Genomic DNA, 18,555 nt, shown 5'->3' with positions numbered 1-18,555 from the left:
TAAAAAATATGGCACTGAAAGATTCACGTCTAGAGTATTAATAATAATGTGTATTTTTTTTTTTTAATTGGCACAGCGTTACCAAAAAAAAATATTTCTTAATTAAACAAGATTGTTCAAAACATATTGGCGCACATAAAAGTATAAAATATCGAGTATAGTCTAGAAAAGAATATTTTAATTATCTGTTCATATTATAATTCTTACACATTCTTGGAAATATAACCTTCAGTATGTATCTGCACAAATACAAAAAAAAATAATCCAAATAAATACCCATTAAATATTAAAAAACAATGATTAATTATTGCTTGAATATAACGCTGAAATAAACAATCCTAAATATACTACATTAAGCAATTTGCCGTATCCAAATTATTCTAGATGTTTCGGTGGTTCCGATGACGTATTAGTCTGAGTATCATGGGGCAAAAGAGATAGGGGCAGAGGGGGCAAGTGCAGGGGCAAAGGGAGCAAGGCCCTAGACTGGAAGTTAGCTAGGGACTGGAGAAGGGCCGCGGAGTGCTCGTGAGCCTTTCGGCGTAGTTCTGCCACGCTTGAGGAACGTGCCTCTTCTTTGGGGCAACAGGGGCAGGGCGCGCCCCAACCTGTAACAAAAATATATAGCTGCAATTAAAATACAATGTTAACATTAAAATTAAATTTATAATACAACATGCTTTAAACCTAGGATGTGCTTATATAGGCTTTATTAAAACATTCCGTTTTCTTCTACGTAGAGAAGATTTTTTATGTTTTCGACCGATTTCAAAACGTCTCAATTCGACTGTATTTTGTTACGTCTCGTCTGATTTTGATATCGCTGGTGCCTTTCGTGTAGCTAATAGCTAAAAGGTCTAGTTTTAACAATTTTAAGGTTATAAATGTTTTTTGCGATTCTTTTATTAATAAACCTTCAAGGTTGTCTTACATTCTAGCTAAAACTACGACGACAACCTATCCATGTGTTGATCCATAAGAATACATCGCGCATCATAATACCTTTCAGCGGAAAGAAAGGCTGCGACAAATGGTTGAGGTGCTGCGAGAGGTGCGAGAGGTGCGGGGGCAGGAACAGCGGGGGCGGAGGCGCCGTGTCCGAGCCCGCGGGGGACGAGCGGAACGCGCCCGTACTGGAACAAAATTATTTTTTAATGTATACCACAGATAACATAACACTATTCTATACTTAATATTATAAAGCTGATGAGTTTGTTTGGTTGAACGCGCTAATCTCAGGAACTATTGGTCCGATTTGAAAAATTCTTTCACTGTTAGATAGCCCATTTATTGAGGTAGGCTATAGGCTATAAACGTACCACGGAAGAAGCCGTGGCGGGCCATATTTTTTTAATCTAAAGTCGTATCCTGTTGCTCTAGTATCAAGGTACATATGTCAATATAAAATATCATTGCTCAATATTTATACAGCGTTTTTAATTTAAGGATTATAATTCTTAAATATCTATTTAAAATTCTCGTGTTAGTTGCCAGACTCCTCGGAATTGGCTTGTCAGATTTTCATTAAATGATTGTGAAGATACTCTCAGTAAGTCCGAGAATAGGTCGTGAACTATTATTTCTAGTTTTACGTAAACAAATGTTTCTAGTTATCACGAATTATATGAAAACAAGTTTACTTATTAAGACAATAATAGCAGTTTCATCGGTTAATTAATTAATTATTTATAAGTTAAAGTGGGGGCCCTTAATTCAATTTAGTAACCGAGTTTTGTAAAGTATCAAATAAGAATTCTGACTGCTTCTGGACGGTTGGTTGGTCACAAACGAAATTTGTTTACATCAAAGTCTCTATAGAGTACTTTCACATTTTGAAGGGTATCGATTTTTGCGTGTATAATTATTCAATAATTATTTTTAAATTTTTAAACCTCCAAATGAAGATTACGTCTTTGGTGCATACTTTCAAATGTTCATATATAATTAATTTAAAAAGTTTTTATTCTTTTTTTAGTCTTAATATATTTTACAGATGACAATATAATAAGTAGGTGTTATAAGAGATATATACTGCATTTACTGAGTAATCAAAACCGAAAATGACAGACTAAAAAAGACAATACTTAAACACCTTAAAATGCTCAAATAATTTAAAGCGCGAATCTTTCAAAACCCTCTAAGAAATTTCGTTTAAGTTAAACACTTGTTAGTTATTTTTTGTACAGTTATGGCATTATCTTGATCCAATATCTATCGTTCTAGTAAAGAAGCTAGAATAAAAACAGCGAAACATGCAGCCAATACCGTTCTCCGTAGCTAACATATTCATGGCTTTGTGCCAACCAATCACGACGCGCGATCAAAACGGAGCTGATTTAGTTTTCTTAAGTATGGTAGGGTTTCTTCTTTAATATATACTTATGAAGGACAGAATTAGATATAACACCATGTATCTAAGGTTTCCCTCATGAAAGATCAAGAATGACCGGGAAATACTGCATTATGCCAAGGCAACAAACACTGACTGTAGCCTGCAACGACTATAATCGTCTAAAAGCATTTCATTTCACAAAAAAAACGTTTGTAACACAAATTACACGAAATGACTTCGCAAACACAAAGAAAGTGTCAAGAGTGTGTCGTGCAAAATTCAGTACACTACATAGTCAGAGATTGGAGACAATGAAATGAACGCCGGCCGAGGTGTCGCGCGCTCCAGGATTCCCTTAGTGCATACTTGATGTGCCGACGCGGGTGGGCCGCGGGAAGAGATAGCGCGATTCCGTTCAAGATATTGTATCAATAGATAAAACAATTGAATCTGACATCGATCGAATAACACGCCACGTCACGTTGTATCCGAACATACTTATCCTCTAAATAACGCCACTGCTGTGTACCAAGCACGAGTACTACCTAGAATTGAGTCTTAGCCTAGTATCGGCAATCTAACACTAGATAAGTGTGTGTTAAATAGCATCAATATGATAAAACAGTGCTCTATTACTCGTTTTGTTTAAGTAGGTACAGGTCTTCGAAAAATTTTTAAACGAAATATGATCGTGAGTGGGATAAATCACGCATACGTGAACATAAATATACTAGACGATTGTATGGATGCTGCGGGTTTTCTTCATCCCGTTCGCTCTTTACTTAAACTCGAAATTCCCCGAACACTCGTTCAATGGAATCAAAGGATTTGTGTTCATTACGGACGCAAATAATTGATGACTCCGCATACCGGCCACCGCACGATGACACCGTAATTCCGTTCACTCCAGCGCTGATTGCTCTTATATTATTATTGCATTTCAATTTTGCTTATTTTGCAATACTAATATATTAAAAAAGCAATTTCCGTCGAAGAATACTGATATCCATTGCATAAGTTCAGTCTAATCATATATCATAATAGATAAGATTTAAAAATTTCCATACTCCTATTATTTTTAACAATTTCATAAATACTAAACCACATTAATTATGACTATGTTTGTGTGACTTGTTATTTCACGTTACACAAACATTGCTGCGGTACTAACATTAGGAAGTATAAAGAAATTAAACCACTAAAAAGTTTTGTGGATTAATTTTTATTTTCTTACAGTTATATAATAAAATTCGCAACAAGTAAACTCAATATTTATATCAGTACCTACCAGTGAAAGATCGCAAATGATTTTATATAAATTGAGAAGTCAGAAGTACAAATTCCATTATCCTGCTAGGGTCAACCCAAGGGGTGGGCTAACGAACCGTACCTCTATTAATTGGTTTCTCTCGGGGAGGGGGGAGGAGGGGGGGAGTCTTGAGAAAATGTCCTCCTTCAAGATTACCTAATATGAATATTCAACTAGTGAATTGAACAAAGAGAATAGATGTAACCCGTAATGCTGTAAATCATTATTTTGATTGGTGTATTTACTTGAGTTTGCGACTTGATGTTAGTGAATTATAAGATTTGTTTTAAAGAAGTTAGAGTACATTTTAGTTTCATATTTTGATGCAACGGCAACACAAAGTTCTATTCTCTAGATCTTCATATAAAATACGTATATACGAATAACTTCCATAGTGTCTTTGCGGTATCATCTTTTCAATTATAAGCTATATAACGATAACAATTATATATAAATTAAAATTAGAGTATCTGCGCACAAAATTAAGTCAAATTTGACAATATATATAAACAGGGACACGTAAGTTATGTAGGCATTAGCCTAGTGTATAGTCAACTCACGCAATCCACCAATTCCTAACATTAGTGATCGACATTCTGCCTGCATTATAATTCCATTTATCCAGTGATAACTAAATCTTAGAAATAAAGGGTTGCGACATCGACCAGTGGGGTGGCCTCCACGGCCCGATGCACCACACACCGATGTTGCTTCACTTCTTGCTCAGGCTTCGAGCAGTAGGCATTTATTATAAGAATAGTTTCACTGTAACTTCTTTGTATGTGAAATAAAGAATTTTAAAATATTAAACACTAGCTGCGCCCCGCGGTTTCACCCGCGTAAGTCTATATGTTATTCCAGTTATCCAGCTGTCTACGTACCAAATTTCATGGCAATTGGTTCAGTAGTTTTTATGTGAAAGAGTAACAAACATCCATACATCCATACAAACTTTCGCATTAATAATATTAATAGGATTTATATGTTTCTCTCGGGGTCGATCGAGTTATCTTATTTTAATTTATTGTATTGCGAAAACGTATTAAAGTTTTTAAAGTAAAACATAATACTCTCCGCTGTCACAAAACCAACTTATCTTCAATATGATAATTACTCCATTTGTACAAGCATGCTTGCATTAGCCGAAATATATGCATAAACGCATAAAATATGCTCATATTCGGAGCTGTGCTATAATTAATGTAGTGTAGATTGGTATCAGAGCGTTAGGTGTAGTGTAGGTAATGAATGTTCAATTATTCATGCAATTAACTGATTATAGCGACACTAGGGGGCCAGCCGGGAGGATGTCACCCTTGTCTACTCTGTGTTTAGCACATACTTCAACCTAACATTATATTACAGACTTGTGATGCTGACGAATTCATTAAAAGATCGATTTATGAAATTTTAACAATCGGATTCCTGGATACATTTGCTTCCCCATCGTAGACGAAACTTTTAATAAAATATAACCAAATTTTATAAATTAAATCGATAATTTACACCTTTTCGTGAAACAAACAAACAAGCACGCTTTCGCATTTATAACATTAGTAATGTAATTGAAGATGTATGGAGAAATTGAAGCTTAATAAAATGCCATAATCACTTATAATTTCTATTAAGACAAATTAACGCTAGTCAAAATATAAAAAATACTAATTCTAATTAATATTACAAAGCATGAGGTAAAAATACTCAGTTGAAATAATGTCATAATCTTTAAGAATATAAGGGTGTTATAATTTGGTTTATTTGTCACAAGTATTCAAATTTCAAAGAAACTGACATACACAGATATAAACAGTTAGGTATAACAAAAACAGCATATATCACACAAACGCATAACAATAAACAATATATTTTACAACAATAACCCGCTCAGCGAAAAATTAAAAGACCTCCCCAAAAGCGTCAGGCGCCTTAATATTTCTTTCATCAGCCTTAAAACATTCTTGTGTGATGTAATTAATAATTACCACTTGCTCGAGCACCGCGGCTGTATCCACGAATTACTGTCAATTCATATCTTTGCATAATTAATTTTCATTTTGTGAACACTCTGTATTATGTTACAACTATATTTTGATCATTTATTCATGTTCGCTGAATATCAAAGGTTACAATTGGATAATGTTAGGGGGAAGGGAAGGAGATGCGGTGTGCGTGCGTTTAAACTTTTTGCTGTATTGTAGGCGATATTTCCGAAGAAAAATTGGTTTCGTAAGTAAAGGATTGGGTTAAAAGAAAAACGAACGAGAAGTATGTGAAAGAAATATTTTAACGAGCGAACTAAATTATTGACAGGAGTGTTATATTTATGCCTTATAAAGATACACCATCGATTAAATGGCTAGTTTGTAGTTTTCATCTTACACAATTTTTAAATACTTTATTATTTGTATTAAATTGTTGTATAATTCTGCTATTTTTACGGCTGTCGAAATATTTTTTTAATTTAACAACTATATTCTTAATATTGTGACTATAATTTATACTAAATTATTGAATGTTTAAATTATTATCATGAAATAATAAGATTTAAACATTCATTATTAATTAGTTATGATACTCTACAGCACTACGGTTTCGTAGCACTATTTCGTAGCATGCCTTCGCTACGATCTGTAACGGACTGTCTAAATTGAGGATCGGTCATTCATATTAAATGCATCAAATATTTAATTGACTCTCGTATCTTACTCCTTATATAATACTAGCTGTGCCCCGCGGTTTCACCTACGTAAGTATATATCCCATAGGAATGCCTATGAGGTGTTTCAGTTGTCCAGCTACTACGTACCAAATTTCATTGCAATCGGTACACATACATCCATCCCCACAAACTTTCGCAATTATAATATTAGTAGGATATGATTTTAAAGTGTAGTTATGTTAATAATAGTAAAATATGAATTTAAGCATGGAAAAAGGACTTTTAAAATATATCTAATACCCTGAAGTATGTATGTATCCACCCTTATAATTCATTTTAATATACTATTACTATATGTATATATAAAATCAAATACGAAATCGATCTCACACACACACAGAGACAAAAGATAAAAAAAAAATAACAACCCAAACTCCTCCCATTCGGCGTAGTCTAGTCTAGACTATCTAGATATGTAATTAAAATTAAAAAGAACTTTTAACACAAATAACAAGCTAAAGTTAACGTTAAAATATAACACCATTTTGTGTATCTTTATGGAGAAAATTTAATTTTAAGTGAAAGGTAGGTGGAGGCGGCCCTAATTGCCAATTTTCCTTTACACAGTTTTTTTCAGCTTTTAAGGAGAAAAATTAGTTAATGCATATTTAATCGCTATAATCGTCTCTCCCTCACGAAATTACCGAGACGTAGACGTTTTACACTTTTTCCAGGCTCCTATTTTAATGGTACACTAATACTTTTAAAAATTATACAGTTATTTGGAGAGAATCTTCTTTGGTTAATACTCTTTGTTATTTTTTTAAGTCATTTATTTTTTTATGAAATTATGAAATGGAAATGCCGCTGGACTCCGGCCGACGATCGGTGGCACAATAGACTCGTAACAAGGCTGAAGCGAAATGAAAAATGTTAATTGTTTTTAATTTTGTTATTATTTCGTATCAATTTGTAAACATTTTTCTCAAATATATAGTATCAAATATATACTAGCTGCGCCCCGCGGTTTCACCCGCGTAAGTCCATATCCCGTAGCAATATCGGGATAAAAAGTTGCCTATATGTTATTCCAGTTGTCCAGCTATCTACGTACCAAATTTAATAGCTATCAGTTCAGTAGTTTTTGCGTGAAAGAGCAACAAACACACACACATCCTTAGGATCCTTAGGATTAATACGACAGTTTTAAGCAATTAAAATTAATACAATTGTTTCTTATTAAATACTGATAACACACGACACGTGCAGACTGTGCTATAATATTATGATAGAGAGAAGTGCTGTATTACATTTGACCATTTCGGTAACTACAACTTAAATATATTAATTTTTCATTAAGACATTCAAAATTCTTTGATATATTTTATAATAACGTATTTCTTAATTAATTATTTCTTCGTATAAATACATTTGCGAATTACTATCTTACGTTCTAATTATCCATATTTTGAGCCGACCTTAATACGTCCATTAAAAACATCTTTAACGACCGAACTGTTTCATCCAGACAAACAACACATGTACTATAAAAGTCACACGTTAAAACGTAAATTAGTAACCTCTCAATGGCGTAAGTTAAAAAGTTAACAGTATTATTTACACCATACGACACGTGTCAAGCGATTTCGCATCGTCTCGTATCCGTGTGTAATCCACTCGCATTACTATCGCAGTCAACTATCCAGTCTCCAGGGTGCGGGCCCACAATCATCTTCTTTGAGCCATAATCCCGCCTCATGTATAATGCGTGCATATAAATTTCAATTTTAAACCCGCGCGGCTCGAGTTACAACCATTTGTGGAATTACGGTCGTGGGGCTTGCGGGACGGATGCGATACGATAATCGGGATTAGGCGGTTGTGCAATGTTTTGTAACTCATTTTTAAGAACTATTTTATGGAGTTGTCGTCATCAGCCCATATATTTTCCCACTGCTGGGACACAGGCCTCCTATGAGGGTTCAGGCCATAATCCACCACGCTGGCCAAGTGCGGGTTGGCAGATGTCACATGTCGTCGAACTTTTGATTCTCGGACATGCCGGTTTCCTCACGATGTTTTCCTTCACCGTTTTAAGTTAATTTTATGGAGTTAATGAATCAAAACTATTGTACAAGATTTACATTAAGCAGAGTAATTAAATTAACTACATGTAACCTATACTGTATGCGTGTATATGTATTTATTATTTAATGAAATTAACAGCAGCTAGTATCGTTGAAAAACAACCCACTGTTATTGAAGTGAAACTTCTTTAGAATCGTTGTGATTTCAAACGTGGTGCAACGGAAAAAGCGACAGGTAAGAGACACAAAATGTGTAGAATGAAGCCGGCAAAGAATGAGACACAAATATACATACTATTTTATACTATCGGTCTGTCCTCTTTGTTAAACAAATAAACTTTATAATTATCCTACCCTTGTTATATATATTCATCTCATTCTTTTGTCGATTTACTGAAGTTTCACTTCTATCGTGTGTGAATCGCACACACACCTTTTTTTTATTAATTCATCAAATTACTTTTATCCCCCATACTCTTTCCTCAAGTCTCACAAACGTGTCGCATTCGGCCTTGCAGCGCTCTCACAAAGATCGTGTCGTATCGTGGATTCCCGTGTCGTGTCGTACAGCGGGAACGCGCTCGCTCCGTAATCAGGTAATGTGTCCGCGACGGAGCCATGAAGGAGATAGTATTTCAGCGAACACCTTCCATCTTGTATATTTCTAGTTTATGAAATTTAACCAGTTTGATGTGTTTATGTCTTTATTTATGATGCCTTGAAACATACTTTTTTATTATTTTAAGCTTGTCGTGAGAAACGTAACATAAACTATATGATAGTGGGGTATGGGGCAGATATCTGTTCCACTGATCGATTTTGCTAAGGACAAGTAGGTTATCAGCCTTCTGAGTTCTGCCAGATTATGACAATTTTTGTGAGTCCGGAAATCGAACTCGGGCGCCTCGGTTCTAGGCTCATGCGTTAATTACTGTATCAAGAAGGCATATCACATCTTGTCCCGTAAAAGTTATTTATTTTGCATATATTAAATAAGGTGGATATAACCCTATCTAGTTACAAAAAAAAAACTAAACTGTCTTCAAATTGTCACAAATAGACCAAATTTAAATGGGACCATAATAGGGTAGGCAGCGGTTTTCAAATCAAAAAAGAATCATTAAGATCTGTTCACCCAGTATAAGAAAGTTATGAGAAAAAAACACAAAAAACAGATACTTTGATAATCTAATTTTTTTTGAAGTCGGCTAAAAAATTGTAAATATAAAGAAACCTCTAATTACTATGATAACTAAAAACACATATACACATACATATTACGTAACATTCGTATTAATAGAGGCAAAGTAAACCTATTAACACATTATAAAACCGGGAAAGCTCTCAAAAAGCCATGCCGTATGAAATAATCTAAAATCATAATATGAATAATCCGTTAAAATAACATTTGCGTGATCCTCGCCCGCTAATGCACTGTGTCTTGCCTCCCGGCGGACTTTAAACTGCTTAGCGTGTTTTAAAACATCCCGGTTTTATTCCTAAGCCGCTAACAGAAGACGCTATAGGGGGCGATTTTTAAAAGTACCGCCGAAAAAATCGCTTTTTTCTGAATAGAATTCGTTTATCTTTGTTTATTTGGGAACTTTTATCGATTCAAAAACTTAGAAATGTTGCTAATGTGTTTTCGTCGCTATTATACAACGTTTTTATCCGATTTATATCAACAAATTTATAAATAGGTGCGTTGAATCAATACTAATATTATAAAGCTGAAGATTTTGTTTGTTTGTTTGTTTGAACGTATTTATCTTAAGAACTACTGGTCCGATTTGAAAAATTCTTTCAGTATTAGATAGGCCATTTATTGAGGAAGGCTATAGGATATATTATATGTACCACGGGCGATGCCGGGGCGGACCGCTAGTACAATGATAACGGGAAGTAATCTTATTGTATATAATACCTAACCATACCAAAATTTACTGATTTTTCTTTATATATTCTTACTAGCCGACTCGGCAATCGCTGTTCTGTCTTTCTCTTATCATTTAGGGATATTAAAAATAGATGTTGGCCGATTCTCAGACCTACCCGATATGCACACAAAATTTCATCAGACTCTGTCAAGCCGTTTCAAAGGAATATGGTAACTAACATTGTGACACGAGAATTTTATACATATAGAGATGAAAGCTATATAATCAATATTTTTTCCCATTCCTATTAAATTTCATTAACATTACACGATTAAATTAATGATTTTGATATATTCAATCTAAACACTATTTAAGACGTCATAGATAAAGCTAAATTGATTTAAAACGATTATTAATGGAGCGTTACAAAAGTAGACAGACACCCGGTTCAACAAATTTGTTCAACTTACGCATATAAATTGATACAATAATTACGTCAAAGCAACTCATAAATTTTAATAAAAACAACGTGCGAGTTATCAAATTAAAAATATTAAATGCGATGAATTAAGTCCAATTACAGGTTATTGCGTAAAAAATGTATAAATTAATGATTTCAATGAGTCGGTAAAACGACATGCGAGCGACAATTCGCGTTATTGTTAATTGTGTTAGGGCTGTCCCAGTTGATTATGCGTTTTGTAATATTTGAATTTTCAGTGCGCAAATGGTTACGCTCACAATGATAAAATTGTTATGATACGAGAGTTTCGCGTTCGTGTAACTACGGGATATCTTTATCAATCTTCTATATTTATCCTCTATCTATGATTCTACTCAAATCCTTCCATAACTGTAACACCAAGAAGTTTTTGCAGAGATATCAGAATTGAACAGTAAAAAAACACTCCCCATTTTCTAAGTAGGAGGGCTACAAAATTTTTTGTCAATTTTTTACATGAAATGGACTTCTTCGTGACATGTTTTGTAAAGTTTGAAAGAATGTTTGTTTGAACGTTATTTAAATTGAATTACATTCAACTATTATTTTTGTTTGTGGAATTGATTTCGCTTTAACATATAGCAGTATAAATATAAGAAACCATGTCTCGCAATCTTGACAAAGTAAATAACAAAACAACAAAATAATATCATGTTCATCCCTATTACGCAGCAAGTCCAGTAATTACGCGTTTAATTGTATTAATTAGAGATACTCGAAAGGGTTCCGTCGCAAATTGAATAACACAAAACGCCTACATCTAATATGATATCATACTTACTTATGAGGGTTATTACCATAATATCATTATTCTTAATGACTAGTTTCTTTGTTGGATATTATTCTCAAAAACTATAGTTTTTATTTTAAGAAACCTATCAGAGAGAAAGGCCACTTCAAAGGTTTGAATTAAACATACATAAAGCACATTACTTATAATTGTAAAAATCGCTGTAGAATACAGATAATAATAGAGGAAAAAGGTAAAAGTTAAAAATACGTTGATATCGGTTCTAACTGGTACATGGATTGAAAAGAAACGCAAACATTATTGTATCAGGTATCAGCTTTTTCTCTTCTGGTAGGAATATAACATCAACACAATATAGATTAAGTACCTAAATCGTAGTTTATAAAAAGTCTTTCTTTAATGATAATTATGCTTTATTTTGTTTTATTAAGTACATTCTGAAAATATTACCACATAGATATTTAGGCGGCAATTCGTCATATCTCATTTTTCCGAACGTAAGTTGTAACACACACAGCTAACAAGCAAACTTGTAACATTACGCGCGACGTCAAAGGCACGACCGATTCCCGGCAAATCGTATTTACGCGTCCCACGGGGCGCCCTTATTGAGTTTGCTCTCAAAGAGCAGCCATTTTTAAAACTTCCATCGACTCAGGTAGATCGTTTCGTATGGCCAATTGTGGTTGCGCTTTGTTCCACGGATCCTTTATAGGGTTGATGAAGTTACCGAGTTTCGGCGCAAGAATAATTTGTGTTCCCGCGCGATACGATTACGCGAGTTACCCGGGAATCCGATACGACATTTCCAGGAATTCAATTCTCGGGACCGCTTGAGTGGATCGGGTCCGCAGCGAGAACTTCGTTTGTCTACATTACAACGCTCTAGAATTAAACTCGAACGAATTTATCAAACGAAACGATAATGCAAATCGTCTCATTCCGCTCCGCTAACGAAGCTCACCGCTTATTTATGAAGCGCATATAAATAAAGAATATTAATCTGTACGTATCGTGTAAATGAGCTCATTTCTATTCCGCTCGCAAACAAATTCATAACTCGCCGAAACTCATAAAATGATCCGCGAAATAGAGTTTTATTAAACGAAAACACAGCTACCGCGGTCCGTGCATAAGTTAACATAACATTCCATTCGTTGTTAAAAGATAAATTAGAATGTTCTCGTCGGACGTGGAAATGTATTCGGATCCAATCTCGCGCTCCCCGAGGCGCGCGCGTAATTGCTTAAGAGAAAAATCCAAATGAGAAATGAAAAGGGATTCCCTTTTCACAGAGAAAATTATATAATTGAATATCTTTTTCGTAAGTATTATGAGGTATAAAATATGATAATTGAGTTTTTGCTGCGAGCCGAGTGCGACGGCTTAACGGTTTAGCGCAATGTTTTGTGACGACTAGAAATCGTAAGAGATAATGTGATGACGCTCGCTGATTCCCTTATTATCCCTAAAGGATATTAATGTTGTTTTTAAGGTAAACAAAAACATACATCAAATATATAGAAGATATCGTCGGAATGAAAAGTCGCATCATTTATTATATCATACTTCATTAACCAACAGTTCGAATTGAACAATAACATAACAGAATATAGAAATTACTCGCCCGAAATTTTGTATCTACGAAACTTTGCATTAGTACCTACGTAATCAATTACGATAAAAGTTTGAGCCATAATTAAATGCCATCGGAACTGAATGAATCCAAGCAAAATTCATCAACGAGATTTCTGTATACAAGCAATAAGGATGCGAAATTCGGTACAAATAAAAAATTTGATAGCCCCATAGCTCGCAATCAGGAGTGTTTGCGCGGTAAAGTCGTTACGTCGTGATGTCGCCGATTCGTGACTCGATTTCTTATGCCTTTGAACCTTTGATATTCTGCCGTCGACACTGATAGCGATTGAGGACAAATTCAATCACTGCTACACTTGGGCTGCAATTTATATTGATGTCATAATACAATGTGTTGTGTTTGGGAGTTAAATCACCGTGATGTGGGCAATTGCGTTTTAAGGATGACTTATAAAATTAATAATGGCAGAAGGACATGCACTTTGAGTGTCTATTTCTTCTAAGGACGGAAAATTTGAAACTTAGATGAGCAGAAAGCAGGACAAATTAAGTGATATATGTGAGTATAGATCGAATAAAGCATTAGAACTAGATATACTAGAATACCACGATAGACAAACTCGTAATATCCATGATCAATACAAAGTACAACGGTACATAATAAACACAAGGCCATATCCAATACATTAGTATTTCAATGTAATTCATACTAGATGTAAAGTATATCAAACTACATTATATAGCATTTTTTAAATAATAACTATTTAAAGAAATGTTAAATAAAATAAATACAAGTTTATTAGATATATAACACTATATAATATTAACATCTGAAACACTTTTGATTTATTTTCCTATTAAAGACTAAACAGACCTGACTCATATTTCTAATCCTACTCTTTCAATACGATTGTATTTTTACATTGAAACCAATGGCGGAAAGAATACAATAAATGAACATTTATTTAACGTAAGGTCTCTAACACTACCCCTGGTATCCAGACTACCTAATCTCCAGTATGTAACCGATAACCCAATAATACTAACGGGCGTGGCCTCCCGTTTATAAATAACATTCAGGTGAAAAGCGGAGCGAATAGCAATTTCATATATGAATAATTCAGAAAGGTCCGCGAATAAATGCGTTACGATTTTTCATAATAGCTCCCTTTGATGCTTCCTTCCTTTCGCGTTATTTATCTTTAACGTTATGCAGTTTAGTTTTATCGCGGAGGGTGTGGAATTGATGTACATACTTAAGTGTAATAACGCTTTATGTGCGTTATTATATGTTGGTATCGAATTTGTTATGTAAATACAAGGGCTTGTACGCTTGAAGGGTTTACAAGAAAATGAGGTTTATGTATTACAGGTTAGTACTGGTTAATATGTTATCATACGAATATTATGAATGTGAAAGTTTTTTTATTGGATGTCCGTCAATCACGCTGAAACTGCTGAACGGATTTTGATGAAATTTGGTATACACAGAAGTATGAGTAGCAGGTATAGACAGGGTATGAGCTGACTTGGGTGATAGGATACTTTTTATTCCAATTTTTATTCTTTGGTATAAAACAGGAATCTTGATTTTCGGGTGGAGCCGGGAGGGGTGTCTAGTCTTGTCATAAAGTTAAATATTTTTAACACGAAATGCAATTTTCTAATAACTGTGAAGAAATAAAAAAACTTCATTTCATTACTTATACAAATAGTTTAACATCCTAAATTTTTTATTGATGGAAGATACTATATAAGAGTGATTTTAAGTTAAATCTATAAAGAAATCTTCATAAAACCCTTACCAAACCGGCAAAATAAGAAGTCTAATTGAATAAATTAATATTTGAGTTTGAGTTTTGCACTTAAAACACATTCTTATACCCATACTCAATAAATCCCATAAAATAAAAACAAATCTCATTCAAACATACTACAACAATACTCTTATATCGAAGCTATATTTTTCGCTTGCAAAGTCACCGTCCATCCCTAACAACAACTTCAATGCAAGCCATATTGAATATTAGCATAGTAAAGTAAATAAGAAAGTCCGCCACAAATTGTGGTTGCGGGAAATGACGAAAGTTATAAGTGGATCAGCATAATAATTTTTATTAGGTAAATCATTTCCAACGAGCGAGGGAGTTATTTCAGCGTGCTAACTTCACTGGCTCGCCTGGCTGTAGGGATTCCGCTATTTACCTCTTTTGTGGACTAGGTTTTAGATTATTTTGGATTTTTTGTGTGGTATTAGGGGCCGACGGTATCGAGATCTAATTCGTCAAACGAACTCGCTTGGAGTTCGATTGACACAACACTGAATTGGTACTATTGAAAAATCGAAATTATGTTTTATTCGTTAATGCATTTGTAAGGAAAAGTAATACTTTGATACTGATTATTGGTCTATCATAATCAAACGCAAACAATAGATTATAGAATAACTATGAACTAGCATATTCAACCTACGTAATTATTACTTTTAAAAAACATTCAAAACACGTGTCATCTCTATGAATATAGCATTTAATTAAGTTTCTATATATTTTTTTAAATCAAAACAAAAATCTGGTCACAACACACGAACCATTGCAATGCAAATGACGAGGAATGATGCCGCAGCTACGTGATTACTTGACGAAATTTTAATTTGTTATTTCGGATCCCACCCAATTAGACATTCGGTAACTCGGGCCAGTGTGATAGATGATAAAACTTTCAGGATATCTGCATAATCTTGTTTGTAGCGTTTGAATTCGTTATCCATGTTATGCTATTCGATTACTTTGTAACTTGACTGGTTATTTATTAATTTTCTACTGATATCGAAGTGAATGTTGGTAATTGTGAAATTTATTTGAAACTAGCTGCACCCGGCAAACGCTGTTCTGCCTTACTCTTATCATTTAGGGGTATGAAAAATAGATGTTGGCCGATTCTCATAGATACCGGATAAGCACAAAAAAATTCATCAAAATCGGTCAAGCCGTTTCGGAGGAGTATGGCAACGAAAACTGTAACTCGAGAATTTTATATATTAGATGTTAGTATTTCATATTTTAAGTTGCGTGGAAAATTTGAAAATTTCACGCGTTATTTCGCAAAGATAATAAATATTCACGCGAAGGCACGACAAACGCCAAAAATGCTTTAATATTTTGCTCGTAAATCAAAGAAAAAGTAAACAAATTTAGCGGAATTCAATATGATTGCAGAAGATTCAGTATTGCCTAATACTGCGTCATGAAAGGATTCAGTTTAAAGTTTCAATGTAACCCTTTAAATTTCTCACAAATTGTAGGCGCATTATTTAGTGAGTTAAGATTAAATATATGTACTTTTTATATTCGATCCATTTTCATGAACTGAAATGGGTTATTATTTTCATTCTCTATCCAAAGTTACATATGCCCATAGTTTGTCTTCTGCTTGTATAAGTTTCGGCAAGATATAAATGTGGGAGGTGAGCACGCTTCGGCACGGATTGGGCCAGCTCTAATTGGGGAAGTTACCACACCTTAAGAGAAGATCGACGTGAAATGTCATGCGAATGCTCTATCTGTGTTTCTTTGAACGTGTTTCGTTCTGTTAGTGGGGGAGCCGGTGGAAAGGACACGAGCTTCCGACCTGCTCGGTCTGTTCCTTTACAGCCGTCGTCCAATCTTTCTTTTCCCTTATCCACCTAATGCAGGCAATGCAATAGCAGAGACTTTATCCCTACATATATGTAGGGATAAAGTCATTAATTGCTTAACGTTTATCGCTTACCATCGTGCGAACCACCAGCGCGGATGCCCGTTCTTACCCATAAAAGTGTTTCTTAGTTTAGCGTCTATAAAGTAAATACTCAGTTACATCGATAGCTCATCAACCAGCACATGTGTTTAGAGGATAACAAGATTGGTATCGTTAGCGGGTCGAGTACGACTTAACGTGATTATACTCGTTATTCCACTCTCGCGCCAGTTCTGGTGCTGTTCACGTAATTGTGAGGTTCCGTTGGCAAGTACAGCGATTTTATATGTGCTTCTTGTAATTGTATAACCGGTTCTGTTGATGTTACAGTATACTGTCTAGATGAGCCAGAGATATCTTGCAGTGATAGAATATTCATATATATTGGAAGGAAGGAATGGATGTAAATAAGGACGGGTTTACATATGTTTAAGAGAAATCCTATCACATTGCATTATTAGTGCATATCCCACTTATAAAGAACATCACATCGGTAAGGTTAATAAAGAGTGCTGTGAATTCACAACAGACATTTTAAAATCGTGGTGTATTTAACTTTAATATGAATGCCTCAAACTTACTTGCACTTCCTTCCATAAGAACCGGTATAGACGGGTAGGTTCATACACATCGAAAATTCATAGCACTTCACTTTTTTTTGTAACTCCATATTGAAACTATTTTTACAAATCACAAGCCTGCCTTCCTTCACCGCTACTGCTACTGTAGTATTATATTATCTGTGCCGCTTCGTAGTTCTGTGCTCACTGGCTTACTCGTTAACTAGCTCGCCCAATCGAATCAGCACCGTTAGTTCAGTTAGGGGTTGATACTATGTTGACTATGTCTGTACTATTCAATTTTTGCGAAATGATAATCTTTTTCAACTATTTTGTGAATACTATGGCCATTGAGTTATGTTGTTTATATAGCTTCTGCTACATTCTATTCTTTCATATCTAAATATTTATAAAACTAAAGTTTTAGCTATGGACGTCAAATAATAATCATTTTCGAATTTTGATACAATTTTGAAACCCGTAACAGCCCTCGAATGAAAACAAAAAATAATTAGAAATATCAAATTCACAGCTATAATAGGTGCAATACCTACTATGGCAAATACTGACGAATTGATACAGATAAAACTTGACAATTGTAATGTCAAGAGTACAGATAAAAGGAAACATTTTTTATCTGTAATCTCAACAATGTTTTAATCTCATTGACATTTAAGCGTCATTTATAATCGGCCTAGCGTTTTCGCCGGCCCGCATAAGGGTCATTACCAAAGGGGTAATACAAAAGGTCATTGCTATTACCACTCAATCCCTGCGACCGCGGCTATCGATTCATTTGATTTATTTTTTATAGCTTTAAACGTTCCTCAATAGAAATGGGTTATGCAGGCGTTGCTAATTTTGTAATGGATTGTGATTTTTGTTGTTTTATGCTGGAAAAATATTGGATATCTTTGTTATTTATGGCTTTTCTGTAGGCTAGCTGAAATAACCTTATAAACAAAATATTATAATCTCATAAACAAGCATTAAAATATAGTTAAGGTGTAAGATAATAATTTAAGTGCATAATTATATGATCAAAATTCGTAAACAATGAATGGGAAATATAAAAAATACTCTAATACCATTGATATCTTCTTCTATATATATAAAATTCTCGTGTCACAGTTTTTGTTGC

The 18,555-nt window shown here is 34.2% G+C and overlaps 1 protein-coding gene across 1 annotated transcript in view; it reads right to left on the bottom strand.

The window, feature by feature from the left end:
- Nucleotides 1-259: 259 nt before the first annotated feature.
- LOC119840054 (pollen-specific leucine-rich repeat extensin-like protein 4) overlaps nt 260-18,555 on the bottom strand; it is a 55,179-nt gene continuing 36,883 nt past the window's right edge. The window contains exons 8-9 of the mRNA XM_038366552.1: nt 1,003-1,133; nt 260-608 (exon numbers count right to left, since the gene is read on the bottom strand). Of these exons, the coding sequence (XP_038222480.1) occupies nt 376-608; nt 1,003-1,133 (364 nt within the window). The 3' untranslated portion in view covers nt 260-375. The remainder of the gene's footprint in view (nt 609-1,002; nt 1,134-18,555) is intronic.

The sequence above is a fragment of the Zerene cesonia genome, chromosome 5, assembly GCF_012273895.1.
Source record: "Zerene cesonia ecotype Mississippi chromosome 5, Zerene_cesonia_1.1, whole genome shotgun sequence".
NCBI lineage: Eukaryota > Metazoa > Arthropoda > Insecta > Lepidoptera > Pieridae > Zerene > Zerene cesonia.
Note: the sequence above shows the minus strand (reverse complement) of the source record. Positions and strands in the feature narration are given on the sequence as shown.